This window comes from Poeciliopsis prolifica, unplaced genomic scaffold (genome assembly GCF_027474105.1).
Source record: "Poeciliopsis prolifica strain line A6 unplaced genomic scaffold, Auburn_PproV2 SCAFFOLD064, whole genome shotgun sequence".
Lineage (NCBI taxonomy): Eukaryota > Metazoa > Chordata > Actinopteri > Cyprinodontiformes > Poeciliidae > Poeciliopsis > Poeciliopsis prolifica.
The window spans coordinates 1038588-1059617 of NW_026562439.1; the positions used below are offsets into that span (position 1 = coordinate 1038588).

At 37.3% G+C, this 21030-nt stretch overlaps 1 protein-coding gene and 1 long non-coding RNA gene across 7 annotated transcripts in view; one reads left to right on the forward strand and one right to left on the reverse strand.

Moving 5' to 3' along the window:
- Positions 1-21030, forward strand: part of LOC129351091 (uncharacterized) — a 59459-nt gene that overhangs the window by 26277 nt on the left and 12152 nt on the right. Inside the window, exons 3-4 of one of the 2 annotated variants that reach the window (XR_008604694.1) lie at positions 13204-13309; positions 15215-15273. This is a non-coding gene — a long non-coding RNA (uncharacterized LOC129351091). Of the gene's footprint in view, positions 1-13203; positions 13310-15214; positions 15274-21030 lie in introns of those variants that run through there. The other variant, XR_008604695.1, reaches the window with a different exon arrangement.
- The window catches only part of sh3gl2a (SH3 domain containing GRB2 like 2a, endophilin A1), a 34433-nt gene continuing 15536 nt past the window's right edge, over positions 2134-21030 (reverse strand). Inside the window, exons 2-11 of one of the 5 annotated variants that reach the window (XM_055019880.1) lie at positions 12103-12171; positions 11572-11644; positions 10511-10654; positions 10288-10421; positions 10050-10208; positions 9278-9381; positions 9073-9188; positions 7623-7637; positions 7454-7465; positions 2134-5071 (exon numbers count right to left, since the gene is read on the reverse strand). In XM_055019880.1, coding sequence (XP_054875855.1) covers positions 4875-5071; positions 7454-7465; positions 7623-7637; positions 9073-9188; positions 9278-9381; positions 10050-10208; positions 10288-10421; positions 10511-10654; positions 11572-11644; positions 12103-12171 — 1023 coding nt within the window. In that variant the 3' untranslated portion in view covers positions 2134-4874. Of the gene's footprint in view, positions 7638-9072; positions 9189-9277; positions 9382-10049; positions 10209-10287; positions 10422-10510; positions 10655-11571; positions 11645-12102; positions 12172-21030 lie in introns of all 5 variants that reach the window. The other 4 variants (XM_055019881.1, XR_008604693.1, XM_055019884.1 and 1 more) reach the window with 4 other exon arrangements.

A 21030-nucleotide genomic window follows, 5' to 3' on the forward strand; every position in this document is an offset into this window, starting at 1 on the left:
TCCTCCAAAGACTTGCAGAGTTTGGTGCTTTAAATCTTATATTAGATGCAGGAGTGTGTGTGTGCAGCCAGGTTGGTGTGCTTTGTTTGCTTGGAGGCAGATTTTCCCCATGAGCTTTGACCACCAGGGTTGTGGCGCTGAGTCAGACGCTGCTGCTTTGACCTTCTTGTTGACAGACAGTTCAGAAAAAAAAAATCACTTTGCTCTGTTGTTTTCCCGAGATCATTTCTCTACTGTTTCCATCAAATAAGAAATTGCATTAAAATCAGCTGTGAATAAGTTTGTTGACACAATAAAGTAAACAATGACACTTTTTATCAAAAAAAATTTTTTTTTCAAAATTGGCCAGTTTTTATTAAGCAAATTTATTTGAGTAACGTCAGTTTTATGGTTCATGGAAGTGTGTAAATCCATGTGGTGGCATTTTGAAGGTGAAAATCTAAACAGTTTGTGTCCAGGATGTGTGGGATCTGCAGTCCTGGGTGAGTGTTCGTTTCAGCCAACCCACCCAGAGATGAACGAACACAGTACCGACTGAATAATGTCTGTGTTGAAGATGACCAGCAGATCATTTGATAGGTTGTACTTCTGAAGAAAGTTAAGTTCCTGCTGCACCTACTCTTACATGTAAAATAATATTCAGTAACCAAAATGAAGCATACCAAACTACATAAGTCAAACTTCAGTCCTTCAGCAAAGGAAAGCAGAGTCGTCTGATCTCAGAAAATAAAATTCTCTCACCAGACCAGATGCTTTTTGATTGGGTTTAATATTTTGGCAAGCAGTCGATAGCGATTCCGGCAGATCCAGGCGCTGGCAAGACTTTGTAAACGAGACTGAACAGGAGACGCCCTTTATCCACAGTATCCACCTGTACACATAGTGCAGTGTCGGTACTGTATTTTCAGTTTGCATAAATGTTTGGAGACCCATCTCTCACACACACCAGGGCAAACAAACTGTAGGCTGAGTCCATGTTTGCTGTGATCAGCTTGTGTGACAGTGTGAATGACATGCTCTAATGCTGATCTAAAGACCTGCAGTAATTTCTCCTGATGCGTTCTGCGGCTTGCAGCGCTGCGTGGAGGTGTGTGTTTGCTGACGTGGGGCTGAACAAGGGAGTTGCCTGCAAGTGGTGAGTGATAAAGGGTGGAGAACTGAAGGCCTTTACTGATGTGAACTGTCATATCTGCTTTCTGATCAGATATTTGGAAATCTTGAGGTCTTTCCAACCGTGTGAATTAACGCCGAAGTGCTTTGCCTAATTTTTTAAATTCTTGATTTGATTTATTTATTTCAAACACGTTTTTAAAAAGAAGATGTAATAGTTTAGTTCCCAGGTTTTATGTGATAGTTTCACAGGTTTGAATCCTTGCCTGATGACCTTTCATTACCTACTTTCAAATGAAGGCCAGTAAAATCTTTAAAACAACTACACCTAAAAGTAACTTTCCAAAAAATTACTCTAGCTAGTTTAACTACTTGCTACCCAACTCTGGATGAATGTTGAATCACATGGCAAATATCCATCATTAGTTATCATTAGTTATCCAAAAAAAAACGACACAAAACAAAACTTTCCAGTAATTTAACATTATGTAATTAGTGATCTGTAATAAATTGACCATTGATTATTTCCAGCTCATTTCTTATTTTAATGACATTTTTTTAAATTGTTGTTTATCAATAGATTAACCAATATCTAATGGGTAAATCACCACTAACTAAACAAGGAGGTATTACATGTTTTCCATTCACAAACTACTAACTTATAGCAGAATCAAGTAACTTCATTTTAGTTGTTATAAAAATGCTGAATACATCAAAAATAACTTTGTAGTTGACTGCTTGAAAATGGCCTCTGTCTCTTTAAGAAGCTCCTGCTCTCTTCAACACTCCACCTTCAGCACATCATGACAATACTCCACCATGATGGCGTTTACACGTTCTTAGAAGCATTAGGAGCTCTGCCAATGCGCAGTGTTTGCTAATAGCTGACTTCTTATGCAAAATTTTTATTTTTTGTGATTTTATAAAGTCTTAACTCCTTTCAAAGATTCCCTTTTTGGGTGCCATCTTTGCATTTTCTCCAGATAAAAATAGAGACCACAGTCCACATATGACTGGAGAGACTTTAGGGAATAACCATTTCTTGGTATTTATTTGAATAAATTACATTGACTCATCACATTTCTTATCTTTACATCAAGCGTACAGTCATAGAATCCAGTGCAAGAACAGAACAAAAACACAAACAAAACACGAAAATATTTCAAAGACAATCATGTGCAGCACAGAAAACTCCACCCGCCTCACTCCCAACTTGTAACATCACTTCTGCGTTATATACTATATATATATACACATCTATACTGTTTGTGAATACTTTTGACACAGTTACAAAAATAAAATACGTTACTGAAGATGCGTAACTATACACACAAGGTGAAAACAAAACAGAAAAAGCTGTACAGTCCTCATTGAGGGCAAAGATACACAGAAATCTTTAAAAAAAGTGAAAGAAGGAAGGAAGAATTTAGCTTAAAAAATGAATAAATACACAACCTCTTCAAACTGCAGCACGATTTGTCACCAGCCAACAAAAAATTGTGCTTCCCTTTGACATAAAAGTAACACTTTTTATATATAGTTGAATTTGCATCATTTACTGTAGTGCTGCTGAATGTAGTAAACCGATCCCTCCATTATTGTTTTTAAGCTAAACACTGTCAGAAACGGTTCTCACTAGCAGCAAAGGTTCTCTTTACTTCTTTCTGTGCAGAACATGAGCCAGATACACACATTTCCCCCTAAAATTACATGCATCAACATTAATACGCTGAAAACATCTGCAGAAAGTTTAATGCATCGTCAACGTAGAAGAGTAGAAAGCCTTAGAGATGATGTGTGCTCTGCTGCGTCAAGCTGATGAAAACAAAGTACCGTGACTTTTTGATTGTTAGAAAACAATCTGGTGCACGGTAGATAAATTTAACAAATGTTGAGCTCTGTTGAGATATGGGAAAATAAAACTTTTACTATTATTACCTCAATAAATATAAATTAACTCTCAGTCTACTCCTTTATTTGCACATTATCTTGTGCTCCTGAAAATATTCACAATTATTCTCCTCTCTGTGTTTTCTACAAGTAAACTGGAGGGTAATTATTGTACTAGTAGGCAAAGAGATGCCTGCCTCTGCAGGAGAAACTATTGCTCCAAAGAGCAGTTAAATAATGATAGTTTAGAGGTTTTAGAGTGAGGTGTTGCTATTAGTATTGAGCGGTCAGTATTTTAACTTCAGATTAGAGAGATAAGCGTTGCAGAGAGGATTTCTGCCATCTTAAAAACACCCAGATTCAGAAATTGAATTGATGCAAACTTTGTTTTATAAATCTTAAAGCTGATGTCATTTCCACATTAAACAGTTGTTTAAACCACCTGTTATGTATAATCTAAAGTTTCATCTTATCATTTCCAACCAAACTGTTTGGTGTGAAAGAAGAAAGGAATTAATGAATCACTTGCAGCAAATACTAAACTGCAAAAGGAAAACAGGTAATCATACTTAGAAAAATGGAGTAAATTTGTTTAGAGCAATCAAGGGAAGTTTATCCAAGTAAATATATTAAGTTTACTAAATTCTCATGTGAAACAAAACTAAGTAAAGTAAGATAAAGTAATATTAGCTCAATTTTATTTAAATTGATGTTCTGTTCTCTTTTTTTATGCTAATGGTGGAGCTTGACTCGGTGTGTTCTTGTGGACCCTTAAAGGTGTAGGGTTAGGGTTAGGGTTAGAGATAACCCTACTAACATCATAAAACCGTTTAACCGCACATTAACAGTTCAACTTTGGTCTGACCATTCAGAATTGTCCCTACTTCAGAATAAGATCAGGAATATAAACATCTAACTACTTGACTAATTCTCCAAACTGTCAAGTAAGATACTGACTGCCAATAACAACTCTACAAAACCCCACAATAAAAATCCAACTTTCACTTTAAGACTTTTAAGGTATTCAGTCACAATACATGAACTATCTTTTCTACTGGGACATATATTTAAGGATTTAATGCTTCAACCATATATTTTGTTGATTACTGAAAAAATGAGAAACCATAAAAGATGTTTATATGTTATGACTTCCTTTAAGAGGTAAAAACCTTCCCCATTCACTATGTTGCATCAAACATGCAGCCGTCTGTCCTTCCACAATGCTTTGCTGCGTGAAAAATAAAGAGCAAATTGACAAACATGCCTGTGATTTTGGCTAAAACTGATCTGAGTCAAATCATTCTTTGCATGAATATCTTAAGAAAATGATTGAAAATGTCAGAGTGGCCATTATTAAAAGGAGGAAAATTTAACACAAAACCTACCACATGACTTTTGTTTAAATGATTTGAGCTTCATGCTGAACAAACAGACAGCATGTTGACTCGTTTGTCATGCCTGCTGAACATGAGAGAAAAGCTTCTACCTTCTAAAATACGAAGACTGAGAAAAAGCATGAATCAGTAAAGCTGTTCTAATAAACTAATAATGGACTGACAGCTGACTACAACAGAGACGAAATGCAAAAATGACTATAGAAGCTTGAAAGTACCTTAAGTGAGACAGAGAAGACGTTACGTCAATGCAGGGTTTTTTCCCCCCCACAACGTTTTCAGTAAAAGTTTCCACACTTACTTAGTGCATCCCTGCACTTTGGTCAACCTTCTTCACATCTATTTATTTTGTGTCATTGCTTTTTGACGCTTTAACGGAAAAAGTGGAGTTTGTGTTAGTAAGAATGTTTGGGAAAAGGTTAGTGGAAACACTGGAACTGGAGGCCGGGATTCATTGTAGTCTTGGTTAGTCTTGACGTCTTACTGGGGTAGCGGCACCAAGATATCCACGTAGTTGATGGGGAAAAAGCCCGAGTTGCCTTGCAGCATTCCCTCGTACCAATTCTCGTCGATCTTATTGGTCAGGGTGATGATGTCGCCCTCCTTGAAACCTAGCTCACCTTCGTTCTCAGGGTCGAAGTCGTACAAAGCGCGGCAGCAGGGCTGGTCCAACGGGGCTGGGAGGGGAAAACGAAGGATCAGAAAAAGCTTGAAGAGGTTTAAAAGCTCCATATGAGAATCACATTAAAGACTCACCTGGAGACCTGGCTGTAAGAAAGAAAAAGAGGAAGAAACACAGCAACTGTAATACTTCTGTCATGAGAAATTATGATCAGATTCACAGATTTTGAATCAGAACCTCAACATTTTTGGAAATGCACTTTTAGAGTTTCAATGAGAAGATGCTCCCACTTACTTTGTCTCTAGAGTGAATTAGTGAATGACTTTACTAAATTATGGGAGAGGATTAGCAACTAAAGGAGACTTTAACAGAGTTGGTCAACATCTTGACTGAAAAAGCAAAGGAAAGCTTTGAAAGACCCTCAGAAACCCAGGAAATCTGGAAACCTTCAATGTGTTTTTAAAATCAAATTAGGGCAGCTTAAAAGTCTTTCAACCAACCAAGATGACTCTGCTGGGTTGATACAGTGTCCTGTATTCTTAAACCTTTCCATATTTTGAAACACAAGCTGTTTTAGTCAGAGTTGATGTCAAACTAACACTTGGTGCTGCATGATGTTGAATTGGAAGAAAAATTAATAATTTTTACAAATTTTGCAGCCCAAAAAAGTGAAAAGTGTGGAATCTGTTTTTTTATTTAACTCCTTTTACTCTGATTTCAATGTCATTGAAAAAGGAATATCACAAGGTTCTTAGTCCTTTGCTATTTTCTGTCTTCATTAATAACCTTCCATATGTCCATTCTGACTGTCAAATTCATTTATTTGCAGATGATCCTGTAATTTACTCCTCCAGTTTAGACATCTAATGAATCCAAAATTTATTAAAAGCTGATTTCATTCTGGTCCTCAAAGGGTCTTTTTTACAAATAAGGTTTTTCTGAATGAGAATAAATCACATTCCATGTTTTTTTGCACTCACCCAGGTTCTATTCTAACAAACATTAGAGAACAACCAGCATCCTGAAGAAGGAACACGCAGATGGATCAGGACGAAAGTCCTGGAGGAGTTTAAAGGGGCAGTATTATGTGATTTCCAGGTACATGGTGCCACTTTATAGCACAATTGAGTGACCATGTAACCTTCAGTTATAAAACTATATACCAAATATGACTTAAAAGAAATTTGACTTTGTAATTTAACGCCTTGAAATTTGGCCTTTGTCTCTTTAAGAAATTCCTGCTCTTTCTGAAACATCCCTCCTCTTTTAACTCTTTAGCAACTTTTCTACTGGCGTTGCACTGAGAAGCATAAAGTGAGCTCAGCATATTGCGTAGTTTCAACCAGGTGTTTGCTAATTGCTGCTGGCTAGTCTGAAGGAGTGGGGGAGGGAATGTGTGACTGCAGCTCTGAGGAGGAGCTGCGGCTTTAAGGCGGAGCTAGGTTCACTGAGGTGTTTTGAATGCTTGCCATGGAGACTAAGGGATCTCCAGGTTTGTTTTTGATGACAGAATAACGATGTGAAGCGCAGAGAAGTCGACTTTACATAATACTGCCCCTTTAAAGCAGGGTAGGTTTAAAAAATATGTCCTAAACTTTCAGCAAACCTATGAAGTCAAGCCACACTTTTCAGATTTTTATAACTCTGCATCCTTGTAATCGCGCTTCAGTACTTAGATCTATTCTGTGTTTGTCTATCACATAAAATGTTATTGAAAATTTTCTGGTTATATTATGACTAGATATGGAAAAGTTCAAGAACTTGTTGAAGCACCGTTTCATGCCACTGAGTCATTTCTTGGCTCTGAAGGGGGAAAACTTTCTGGCTGCATGCAAATAAACCCGGGAGTTACATCATTTTATTTTACCCAGAGGGAATAAGCACATTTCCTAAAGATTTCAGTTACAGATAAACAATAAAACAAAGATTGGTGGGAAAAGAAGGTTTAGAAAGAAACAGCACTGCACTGCAAAAAGTTAACAAAACAAAACAAAAAAAAAAACTATCCTCCAAAGACACAAAGAAGGAAAAAATGAAGATCGAGAAACTTTCCATCCCTTCCCAAGTCACTCTTTCTCACCTGGAGATCTTGCTGCAAAGAAGAAAGGAGAAAATATTTTTAAGCAATCAAACTTTTAGCTCAAGGAAATGATGAACAGACGGAAAAAGACGAAGAGATGATACGTCTAACGTGACAAGAACGTGGGGCGAAACTGAGGCCGGACAGCAAACTGACGGAGAAGTGGGAAAATAAAGAAAAGGGATGAAATCAGAAAACTGCAGTCATGGAAACAGAAACACCAAATGCTCGTCTGCTGGTGAAAACGTTCTGGTCTTTATCAATCAGGATTCCTTTTGCAGGATGAGCAGACAGCACCTGATTTTCTGTTGTTGGTTCAAAACATTTAAGAGCAACACTGTCTTAGAAAACTCTCACCTGGAGACCTGGCTGCAACGGGGAACAGAGGAGAAACGGCACGAGGGAGTAAAGGAGGTCAGGGAATGAAAGAGGCAGACGCACTGATGAGTTTTCAGTGTAAATGGAGGAAATATTGAGAATGAAGTGATTAGAACAGAGATGTGGGAACAAGTTTGACCTGGCTCACCTGGAGACCTGGCACCTGCAGGGAAAACAGAAATCATAAAGGAAAAGGGAAAATGAGGAGTTGTTTGATAAGTGCTGCAAAAATAATGATAGAAAAGGTCCTAATTTAATTTTCTAACATATGTAATTAGTTTTATATAGAATGGAGACTGTTTTACATCTATCTGTTGGATTTATTTTTCTATACATTAATATATTAATTGTAATTTTTTTTTAGTTTTCAAAAATAAACTTGAATATTTCCAGGAATGAAAACTCTAGAATGTTGGAGAAACATCACAATATCGCTACTGCACACATAAAAGCAGATGCTTCAAATTTGTGACAGAAAACAGAAGTGCTCCAGACCACTAGGGGGAGCCAATCACCAAATCGTATGGAACCAGACAATCAGTAAAGATGGGGTGACATTAACAGGATTTCTAGTCTGTAAAAGACTTTTGTCTTTTTCAGTGTTATACAACAACAGCATAGTTCAGTAGGTAATGACTCCAGACTCCCCCTAGTGGACTGGAGGATTTCCAACTTTGGGTTTTATGGAGCAAATGTTCATAATTGCTGTTTCTTTTAATATTTCCATAATTTTGCATTTTACTTCTATTTTCTGTGTTTGCAGTTTTTTGTTTCCATTTGCTGATAGCAGCAGTTTTTTTTTTGTTGAATTAGGTTTTTGTGTGTGTGTGTGTGTGTTTTGGAGTTTGCATCATTCATGTGTTTGAAGGAACTCGCACCCTTTACTCCAGGTTTGCATATTAGTTATATTTTTATACAGTATGTAAATATATTTTTGACTATATGTTATAACTGGAATGTTACTATATTGTTTGTAAAACTAGTAAGTATAAATTAAAAGTCAATATCTTACAATTATACAAAAGACAGAACCAGATATTATTTTATTTTCAGAAACACTACAAAAACACAAAATCTTACAGAAATATTTTTTGTCTAGTTTCTACTGCAAATATCGTAGTACATTTGAGATAAAACAAACTTACTTAACTTTTCAGCAAGCCATAGCAGCTTGTTTTAATTTATTGATACAGATGAAAAAGTTCTGGTTTTATTGGCAGATTATTTCACTTATGGGAGAAATATGTTGTTATAAGTGAAGTAATCTGCCAGCGGAACAAGAACTTTTTTCATCAATACTAAGGAAATATTTACTTAAAACAACCTGCTATATTTTGCAGTAATGGTACTTATAATGTATCTCTTTCTTATTTCAAGTGCAATAAGATATATGCAGTAGAAACTGAACAAAAATTATTTGGTAAGATTTTGTGGTTTTGCATCGTTACTGTTTTGACTTGAAAATTAATAATACAAATATTTTAAAAAGACGTTTGAAAGACAGGCAGATAATTGACAATGAAGAAATAAAAGTCCAGAAATGTTCCTAGACGATAAAATGCTGAATGAGCATGTTGTGGCGGCTGGCGGAGCCTCACCTGGAGAGCGAGCGCCGTGGATCCCGCCATTGTGGTTCTCACTGATGCTGAAGTCCAGAGACGTACGAGGCTTCGGTACGAACTCTTTCCTGGGTTTGGTGGACGTATCTCTTATCCTGGCAGAAAACAAGACGTTTGGTTTCATCAGGATACGGCTCAAACGTGTAACGGCCGTCGTTCTTTGGTGACCGGCGCTGGTACTGACTGTCCGTCGATCTTGCTGGAGAGCTGTGCGAGGATCTCAGCGGACCGGGTGTGGTACTGCAGCTGAGCGTGGACCAGCGCCGCCAGCTGGCTCACCTGTTCCACCTGATGGAGAAACCCGCATAGATGCTCAGTAAATTTCAATTTAAAGATTTTTGTTTGTTTTCTAAGAATTGGAATCATGTTATATTAAATTAGGTGGATTCAGCACATAAATGTTACTAATGTAGCTGCAAAGAAACTGGATTGTTTGATGCTTGTTACCATAGTTACAAACTGATGCAAAAAGTTAAACTTTTCTTTATTTTTCTTCACAAATTCTTTTCAGTTCAAATTTCTTAATTTATCCAAAAAAATAGCAATAAATCAAATAAGCAATAAATCAAGTGATCGTAATGATCTGGTGTTTTGGCCTCAACTATCCTTTTTTTTGGAGGACTTAATTTTATTTCTGACATTTTGTTTTATTTTGTATATTTAAAATGTCTCTTGGTTCTAGCATGAAAAGTTCATTAGAATTTAAAGTTTATGGATCTTTAAGAATGTGTTCTTGCACTATCATTATATTACTTGAAACAGCAATATAATCATTTATGGCAACAATCGTGACCGACGATGTAAAAAAGCAATTATCATGTTTGACTTCAGATTTGGCCAATTAAACTCAACCCAGATTCCAGCTGGTGAGGGTCTCAACAGACCCAGGGGGCCCAATCAGTTTCTGCCCAGGGCCCCGAACCATTTTGGACCGTCTGTGGTTGTGTGAGACTTACGTCACTCTCCAGCAGGTTGAACATGCTCTGCTCTGCGACTTCCTTGGAGTCATCGAACTTCTCCAGCGCCGCTTTCAGCTCGTCCTCCGTCACTTTGGCCTGCCGCTTCTTCTTATAGTCAAAGTCCAGACGGCGACCTTCCAGCTTCTTCAGGTGATGCTGCCAACGTCAAACTGACAGTGAGCAGACAGACTCCAGCCCAACTCGAGCTGCTGCTGCTGTGAATAGAACACTCAACCTGGATCTCTTTGAGGTCTTTGTCGTGAAGGTTCTGCATCGGGTCGATGAAGTTCTGCTTCACCTCCATGTCCAGAGCGTCTTTGACCTCACCCAGCTCACGCATGGCCTCTCCGACTTCGATCAGAACCAGACCTGCAGCAACACATGTCAAGTTTAAAAACCAACTTTCTTGTTCAGAGGAGCGGTTCTGTGTCTTTTAGCTTTGCGGCCCACAGCCTCACCAAAGTTGGAGTCCTCTCCGAGCTCCCGGCCGAACCGTTGCATGGACTCTCCTAGGATGGTCTCGGTCTGCGTGTAGCCCGGCCCCTTCTCCTGCCCCCGCATACGGGACATGGAGCTCATCATGCTCATCTTGGCTCTAGTCGCTGGACGACGACAACAAAACACAGAGAAACAGGAAATCTAAATACTGTTTGACCAACTGTTACAGCGCTGAGGTTTATTAAACTTATGAAATGTTTGTGATCAATCGGCAACTAAAAAATAGACAAACAGGACTTGATTAGCATGTTTACTTCTCTGCCATTTTTGCTGTTTGTAATTTAAAACAAGAATATTTTCACATAATGCATACGAATCGCCTTGTCGCAATAATATTACTTAAAAATAATATTAATGTTTATCGCAACAACTTCAGGGGCAATTTATTTCCCAGCAAAATTTGTTATTTTTACATTAATTATGAAATTGGCTTTCATTGATATATTTTCTAATTTTAAGCTAAAATGCCACATAATTTAATAAAAACAGAATAATTTTATATTAAAATATAATGATGGTGGGATTCAACTCAACTTTTTATCCTCACTAAAATGATAAAAAATGCAAGTTTATTTCTGCTTTATATTTAAATTTTTTATATTTTTAAAGGCATTTTAACTGAGGCCGTTTGTAAAACTCATGTTTTGTAAAAGTTTAGATTTAATTATAAAGCATGATTTATTAAACAAATGACTGAAAAGAATAAAATATGGTTTTACAATTTTTTACAAATTCCTAAAAACTAACAATTTACTGTAACTATAATAAATTATTGATAATGTATAAAAATTAAACCAATTAAATGTTCTAGTACACAAACACTTTGTGCTACTGACAAAAAAATGTATATCTTGTAAAAATAAACTTTTTCACAGTTAACAAAGCGAGGCGTGAAGCTTTGGACTGGATGAGAGGGAAGCCTCCGTTTTAACTGAAATGTAAGGATTATCATCAAAGATTCAGAAAATGTTACACATTTTACACACATTATTGAACAGTAAAGTGCAGTGTGTCGTGTCACCTGGGTTCGGCTGCAGATACTCGGTGGTTTTTGTCATGATGTCCATTACGGCTCGAGCCGTGGTGTCCACCCTCTGCAAACCAAACACAGAAAACAGGAGGCATGCAGAGCGGGTCAGAACGGGTCAGAACGGGTCAGAGCGGGTCAGAACGGGTCAGAACGGGTCAGAACGGGTCAGAACGGGTCAGAACGGGTCAGAACGGGTCAGAACGGGTCAGAACGGGTCAGAACACGCCAATTCGCAGACAGAAAACACATTTCAGCTGACTGACAGAAGAAATAGTGAGATAAATGTAATGATGCTTTAGGAATTTTAAAAAAGTAAAAATGGACAAAATCTGTAACGGGCAAATGATTTTCATGTTATTGTATAAACATAAATAAAAAAATTTCTACCTATTTTGTATTTTCTGTATGAGATTTTGAGCAAAATAAGAAATATTTAGGAAAAAATTTGTTCATTCATGACAAAAATAATAATAAAAAGACTGTAAAAATAATAAACAACAATAATAATGAACTGAGACATGCCTTTTCCATTTCGGTGAAATCCACATCGAGCTTCGTTCCTTCTGCTCCTCCGACTTTCTCGCTCACTCTCTGCAAAACAAACAACAAGAAGCCACTAGGTAAATAAACAAACCGTGGGGATTTATTTAACATCTTCAAAATCAACATAAAACATTCAAGAACAAGTACTGCAAGAAATGTAGTATTTTCTAAATAATTTACAGCTAAATTATTTGAGTTTTCCTGCTTTAAGCTAACAGATCTATAGACAAACGCATCAACAAGCTGAATAATAACTTGCAAAAAGCACAAGTAGAGAAATATTTATGACGGCGTATAAATATTTATTTCATTGTAAATAGAAATAAATAAAGGAAGAGTAAATTTCTGCCAAGAAAATTAAAAATTTTTAGATCAATTTTGAAAATATTTTATCAAAAAAAAAAAAGAAAATCCCCCCAAATTTTTCAAATAGTCAAATTCTCAAAAAACATGGAAATTTCCGAGTTTGAAAGTTGAACATTTTTGATCTTTTTCTCTAGCATATTTCCGAGCTATTTATTGTTTTTCTTTCTGGTTTGGCCCTGAGACTCTGCTGTAAATATCTCCTCCTGCCTCCTCAATGTCATCCTGCCAGAATCCTGCGCCTGGCTGTGATGCAGCTACATGCCTTTAGGGGGCAGCAGTGAGATACAAGGCCACACACTGGCTGCAGGGAAATGTCACGTTGTATGACAGTAGAGATGGAGAGCGCCTGGACAGCAGAGGTTGTTTTTCTTAAATGAAGGACAGTTAAGACCCTAAATGTGTCTTTGCTCCTTACTTTCCTGTGAAATTGCCGTGACGTCCCTAAATGGAGCGAATAAAACGGTTCCTGTAGAGGTGGCAGAGCACAGAGGGCTGATATGTGGCACAGAGAATTGGGTTTTATGTTTTAAGGACTGAGCTTGTGGCAGCAGTTTGTGCTTGGTGAGATTTTCTGTGAGTCATCCGAGTCTCTTTTGATCCCACATGTGAAACCGCCTAATAACCTGGCAGCCCTGCAGAGCACAAGCACATCTACAGACTCAGAGGGAAGCTTCACGTCCTGTCATTGATTTTTCTTTCTTTTTTTTACCACAGAACTTGAACATGTTTGCCATGGAAACAGGTGAAGGTGCAATGTGAACGTCTCTCCTACTTCGTTTTGTCAGACTAGAGCAGCAGGAGATGCACAAGATGTGAGCAGGTGAGTCCAAATTACTCAGAAAAGCAACAAAAACTGAGGAGTTGCTTTTAAAATAGAGCTCCAGCTAATAGAAACCTCTTCATCTCCAAAACAGGACAGTAAACAGATAATCAATACAATAAAATTATTTCTTAGTAAATGATCCTTTCAATTATCTGTACCTATAATCTTAATTACCATCTGGAAAACATTTGTTTTATACTTTTATCACCTTCCAATCAATTCTAGCCATATTTATATTTTACACTAAAAACAAAGAAAATAATAAAATGAAGTAAAGGGAAACTGTCAGATTTATGATCATATTTCAGCTGAAAATGGTTCTTGGTAATTTACTTAAACTCATATTCTGGCCACATTATTTTGGATTTCCTGGCGGTTTTTCCTGAACTGCTTCACTCCTGGATGAACCATGAAGGAACCAGCAGGTGAAGTTATCTGGTTGCAGCTGCAGTAATGATTTGCATGCACAGATAAAATAGTTCATGATTTCTATGGAAATTAGGAGTCAGGCCAAGCTGCACACTCAGCACTCGCAGATATTAATAAGACATCTGAGCTGATAACTCAGAGCGGCAGCATGAGAGAACGGACGAGCTTTTTATTTTGTCACGCTGAAATATTTAACCCTGCATAATGAAGCCATTGTTTTACATTTCTCTGACAGATGGAGCAGCTATTCTTTGGTCTGAGGTGTTAAATGTTGTACTCTGGAAATCTGAAGGAAAAAAAACAAACACATTTTCTCTGTGACATTCAGAAACTGTGAGCAGCAAATCCACATTTTCCACTCTGGGATTTTTGCTGGCGTGTTAGTAAAAATAACTTCTTCGTCATATGCTCAGAAAAAACTGGGCAATTAAATAAGAAAAATATTATAAATTCATATAAAAACCTTTTTGCATTAAAACTACAAAAAGCTTAAATCACAAGAGTTTAAAAGTTAGTTTTTCAGTCTGTTAGTTCTTTCTTTCTCATTTCTGTAACAGTTGTTGTTAATATAAACGCCACTAAAACTTTTCCCATTTTGTCAAACAAACGCCGATGTATTTAACTAGATGTTTATGCGATGGACCAACAAAATAATTATGAACTGGAAGGAGAATTACGCATCAATTCCAACAATATTTCACAAAACAAAATCTGAAAAGTGTGGTGTGAATGTGTATTTAGTCCCTGGTTGTGGGAAAGAGCAAATATGGCTTCGTTTGGTCAACAGTGGCTTTCTTCTTACTGCAACCTACAGATGTTTTTATTAAATGTTTCAGCCTCTATATCAACAATGATTTTTGTTCTTGGATATTTTGCATTTTGCATTTTTAGTAGTTTGCATCATGTCATTCTTTAACCGCAGTCATGCTTGGACATGTTGCATTTGGAGTAAAGGATCCGCAAGTCATGAAGGATAGAAAAATAGCTTTAAATTCACCGCTTTTGTTTCCTAATCCAATGGATCTTTAATGCCACTTTTTTGAAGTTGAACTAAATATTTTGCTTCCTAAGAAAATGATCTGAAAGCTAAATCTGTAGTCTGTAAGCTAAATATTTAGTTTGTAAGTTACATATATATTGTGGATATAAATATTTCATTTACAAGCTAATTATTTAGTTCTGAAACTAAACATTTAACTTGCAAATTAAATATTTTGCAGTATATTTAGAAATGTATGAATTATATGGTGAAAATATGAAGAATAAATCCATTTTTATTTAGAGTTTTATTCTCTATGACAGGCTTACAAAACCCCAAACAGTGATGTCTATTTTTCACTGTGACCTATAATATTCGGTCCCTTAAAGGCACAGGGGACTCGGTTAAAGCGTCTCGCTCAGCAGCCGACCCTCACTGCTGCGCAGCCATGATGCTAACGGCGCCGCGTTGCTCTGGCTGAATCTGCTTTCCAGGGAAGGACAGCACAAGGTGAAGCGAGCAGCAGAGACGGCAGAGTGAAGTGAACCTGAAGGAGATCAGCCGGTTGCAGGGAAATAACAGCGGTGATGCAAAGGAGGCATAAAGCTCCCTGCACGATGGAGATAGACTCATCTAATCAGCTCGTTTGAACAAAAATGATGGGGAGTGGGCGCCACACGGCTCGGTGGTAAAACAGCCGCGCCGTACACAGAGGCTACAGGCCTCAACACAGTTCAATTACTGAACGTCGTCGTCATCTTCCTGTCCATAAAAACTTTTAAAACATTACGAGTATGCTCAATAATCAGAGTAACAGAAATGTAAAAACAACAAATCCACCAAAAGAAACAAACTGAAAACAAAGTCATCTGCTTGTAATCGCGAAAGGACACAATTAAATATGTGTGAAATATGGGTTGTAAAAATGTTGCTAAGTTGAGTTTGCATGTTTTTCTTCTGCTGCACATGTAGGATTTGAACAAATTCTCAAAAGACACTGAGTGATTCAAACACGTGATGAAACTGATGCTGGTTGCAGCAAAGGCTCAGGAATAATATCTAACCTAATGCAACACCATGGAAATGCTTCACTCCCCTCAGCATGCTGAAAGCTTGAACCGTTAACTACTTTCTCATAAAACCAGCTTATGATTGCTTGAGCTCTTTTGAGCATTAACAGAGGATTGAAATTTCATTCCCAGATTGTCGTTTGATCCATTAATCCACTGATCCATTAATAAGATTTAAAACCAAACAAGTTAGTGATGATCCAGAAAAGTAGCACACCCGGTACCGATGCAGTTTGACACTGTGAATTTCACACCATTGTTACCAGTACTGATGAACTATTCTGCAGAGCAGCACATCAAAATTAACCTTGAAGACATGGCAGGATTTCTGTTCTGATTTGGAAACAACATCCTTTGCTTGACATTACAAATGTTATGCTAACTCATCAGCTAGCTGTGCCACAAAGGAAGGGGAGAGTTTTCAGCACTACACTGCTATTGATTATTACTATTATTTAATTACATAAACGTTTAGATGTGGTTTGTTTCATGTGATGAAAATTACCATTTTGCTATATCCAAAAAGAAAATCAATCAGTACCTCCACCCTGCGTCACAGAGACTGATGTCCAGCAATGAATGGAAAACGAGAGTTGGTGCTAAATCTGCAGTCATAAAGGCAGGAAATATTTTTGATGCTCTCTGTCTGTAACTCTACTTCACAATATATTTAGCAATCCTTTCTAGAGTTGGAGCTCATGATTCTTTTAGTTATTGATTGATAATTAATTGACTATTTGGAGCTAAATAAGTGGAACATTCTGCAGATTTTTTGTTTGCCGTTTAAACAATTAACTACAATAACGTTACTTTTGAATGAGAAAGTGAACATTTTATTACCTAAAATGTGACGATGCAGCATTTCTATGGTGAATGCCTGATCATTTGTAGCAGCAGATGAATCTGAAGCTTATAAAATACTTCCAATATCAAAAGTTTTTTATTATTGTCTTAAAACCAAAATGCATTTTTGTACAGATTTGGCCAAATTACAGCCCTAGTTGTCCTGTTCTTTCAGCAAAAGGCATATTTTTAGACTCTGTATTTTCCAGTCAATAATTAATCAATTATTTCAATAATAATCTCTCCATTAATCCAGTCGTAATTGTCAAATCTAAATATTTCTTTTGCCTGTAATCTATAATCTTACTGTATGAATCTATCCTAAAGTATATTTTATTATAAATATCAACTCTTTGATTGAAAGAGACAAATAATCAACAAACTTGGATTAAATCTGAGTGTTTTGCTTCTCTCTCCTGGCCTGCATCCTTCAGTGCAGGATCTGCAGGTCGCCTTCAGGTATTTTCTCTGCAGAAACGCAGATCTGCCCACGCAGCTTAATGGAAACTCTTGGCACACCCAGCAGCAGAGTTTAAACTGCAGCTCCTTCACACCTGTGGGAGACACGCTCTCATAATGCTATTAAAAGACTGAGGCACAGTGTGACACACAGAGCAACTGCAGCTTAAGCTCAACTTCCGGAATAGATTACACAGTTCACAGAAGATGAAGCAACAATATTACAATATAATATCTGCAGTGCATAAGCCAGGGCCTTGTGTGATCTCTTCCTGCATCTGCCAAAGCAGATGCAGGAATAAAGTGAAGCTGCCTGCAGTTTAATACTTTCAGCTTTGTTGTTGTTTTTCTTCCCTCTTTGGTTTTATTCTCTTAATTTGATCTTGGACCATTCAAAAGCAGCAAATATTAAAGATCAGGATTGTTGCCTTCACACCAAATTAAAAATTCATACGATTTCTACAATTACACTAAAATGAAAGTAATTCTCCAAATGCTACAAATTACATTTTACCATGAAGCGCCACCCTGTCATCCTCTACATGCCCAGGTCTGTTGCAATAAGCATTTAATCAATTAAGAGCATGATAAATTTAAACAAACTATAAGAAACTGGATGAATGATGTTGTTTAGAGAGACAACATCATTTATTTATTTGTTGTTTTGTTTATTTATTTTGGATCTTTGAGAATGTGAGGAGAAATATTATGCTATTGCCAACATTATCGTTTATCGCAATAACTTCTGGGACAATTTATCGTCATCATGACAGGCCTACCCACTCTGCCCTGCCTTTTGCTAGTCTGTAGTCAGAAAAGGGGAAGCTAATGTCTCTGCAGACCACACACATCCTGGACACAAACCGTCAAGTTGGCGCAGCAGGGACAGTCTCTTCCTCCACAGTGTCTCTTTGACTGCAGCCTCTGCTTCCTCTTTTGCAGAAACACTATATGTATCCATATATTTACATAAAAAAGTTTCATTTCCAACAATTATTTCTATACAATTCATAAATGTCTTAATTGAGAACAAAACAGAACCATATTCAAATTTCTTGGCCATTAAAGCTGATTATGGTGCTGACTCAGCAGAATCTTATCAACTACATGCTGCAGAGTTTGAGTGTTTTGGTGACTTATTGTCAGGTCAGTACACAAGTTTCCACAATAATGTTCTGTTTTTCAATGCAGCCGCTGCTGCCGTCAAGCTGGTGAAAATACTGAGCGGCTGTTTTCAGTTTTCTCCTGTTTCTAAATCTTTTTCATCTTTTTCAGGAACAAATCCTGAGAATTTGATTTGATCTCTCAGTTTCTGTCGTCTCTTGGCTGGACTTCTGTTATCGCTCCATCTGCAGTTTTTCTCTTATCTGCTTCCTTAGTTTGGACAAACGTGCTGCTATTGTCACTTTATAGACTGAACAGATAAAAAACCTTTTTTAGACATTCAGCCTGCAGAATTTTAAAAACTAGAAGACGAAGAACATGTGGCAGAATAAAACTTTTCATATCAGTGCAGGGACTGAATCGCTTCATGTCTCTTTATCATCGTTTGTTTTCCTTTTGTAAAACATTTCAGCTAAAAACCAAGAATGAGCCATTTTAAAGCCATGCAGACGTTTACCAACGGATCGACAGCAAAACCGAGCGTCAGCATCGGAGCTATTCAGTCTCACCAGAAGTTTCACAGAACCCAGCTTTTATTTTGAAAATGCTCTTCATCTGATTGAAGATGAAGTGAATTTGCATATCAGCTAAATATTTATCTCTGAGCTAGATATACATTTAGATATCTTAGAAATAAATATTTTGATTGGAGCTAAATAGTTAGCTTGCTAACTAAATATTTAGTTCAGAGCTAAATATTTAGTTACCAATTTTGTTTTAATCTAAATATTTTGTCACAAGCAAAATAACTTAATATTAGCAACTAAATATTTTGCTTGCTTATTAAATATTTAGTTTGAAACATGTTTTCAAACTAAATATTCTGACTGAATGGATGTGACGATGAAAATATGATTTTGAACAATGAACTTTTTTCTCCACTGATGGATTAAATGACACCAATTATTGGTGTAACTTTATAAATAGCACTCCAAAATGTTCTAATTACACCTCAATGCTCTTTACATTGAACTGCATTCAACCTGTCATTCCACTGCCTTGCTCATTGGAACATCAGCATGTGGCAGGAGGAAGCTGGAATTGAACCGACAGCTTATGAAAGACGTCTACCCACTGAGCCACAGCCTCGTCAAATTAACTAGTTAATGAACATAAATATATTATAGCTTCACATGAATCTGTTTTCTGTGAAAAACACAATTTTAGCGTTAGCATTGGTCACATGGGGCCCAATGTGCATGTCGCCGCCGCCTCCCACTGGCCCCTCCTAGTTTCCTGCTCACCCGTCTAATCCAGGCCGGGCACATGGAGGTCCCTGCCTTAAATACACTGACGGTGGAGGAGGGAGATTAAAAATGACAGGAGTGATTAGTGAGGCTGTCAGGAGGACAGCTCCTTCTGTTGGACAATAACCAGGAGGACCTGATGCTCCTGAGAGCATTAAAACACCCTCAGCCTGCTTCCTCCTGCTGAAACACATCCAGTGTTCAGGTTTTTATGGGACAAATCAAAGTGATTGATTTGTCCATAAAATGATGAATAAAATGATGTTTTATTCTTCCTCTCTAGTTTTATATCCATAATTAAAAGTAACTGTAACCAATGCAGATTAACCTCAACTCAGGACTAAACAGAGTCTGTCTGCTTTTTAATCTGAGAATAAATCCAGCTGTTCTCTGACACACACACACACACACACACACACACAAACACACACTCACTCACACTCACTCTCTCCCTGTTACATTTACCAAAACCAGAGTTGGGTAGGAACTAGTTACATTTACTCAGTTACATTTATTTGAGTAACTTTTTTGAAAAATATATTTTTTTACTATACTTGACTTTTTACTTTCACTTGAGAAAAATTTCTGGATTCAGCCAGCAGTCCTGTAAATCCGATACACAATTTTCACTCTTCACTAAATTACAGCTTTGTCTAGGAAAATAGGTCATCTTAATGGTATTTAATTAATATAAATAGATATGTTACACTTTATTGATGTACATTTTAAGAATAATCTGTTAGTATTTCTTCAGGGAATCCACAAACGAGCCAAAGGTTCTGACCCGATTGCGCCATGAGGGGCTCGGTGTCTTCAAATGTTTTTATGTTGATTCCTTCAGTGGTTCTTGGTGCAGCGCCCCCGCAGGTGAGGAGGGAAACAGCTTTTTCAATTAATCTGTCATTCGACACAGTACAGTGTGAAAGCAAACCGAATCAAATGTTAAAACTTTGGTCACATAATCAGTTGAAATGTGCAAACCTTGGAGGGAATGAATATCCATCCTCCACTGCTGAGCAGCATCTCTGACTGCGCTAACATCACCAGGGGACCTCAGATACCCCGGATACGACGGGACGTCCAGCACATTAAGCCCTTAATTAGCAGCAGAGCTGTAATCATGCTGGCTGACCTGAGAGCAGATCTGTCCACTGGATGAATCAAGAACCACTCCTGGTTACGCTTAAATTATCCCACTGCAATGTTTCAGGGTGGTGGTAATCCCACAGAACACGCTGCCCTAATCCAGGCAGCGGAGGAAATAAAATAGAAACATCTGCCATAATTTTGACCAGTGTGGTCGCTGGACTCATTTTGCTCTTCTGGGAAATGTATGTCTTTTTATTACCAGACGTTTTGGATTCTCTAGCAAACAGCAACACATCAGTTTAGTGACTTTTACTCAAAAGACCAAAAATGGCTTTTAATTAATTTCTTAAAGTTGACTAAATCCAACAAAATCTGAGCCCCAAAGAGACAAAAAAACATGTTTTTGTAACTGAAACTCCACCACTAAAATTGCCCCCA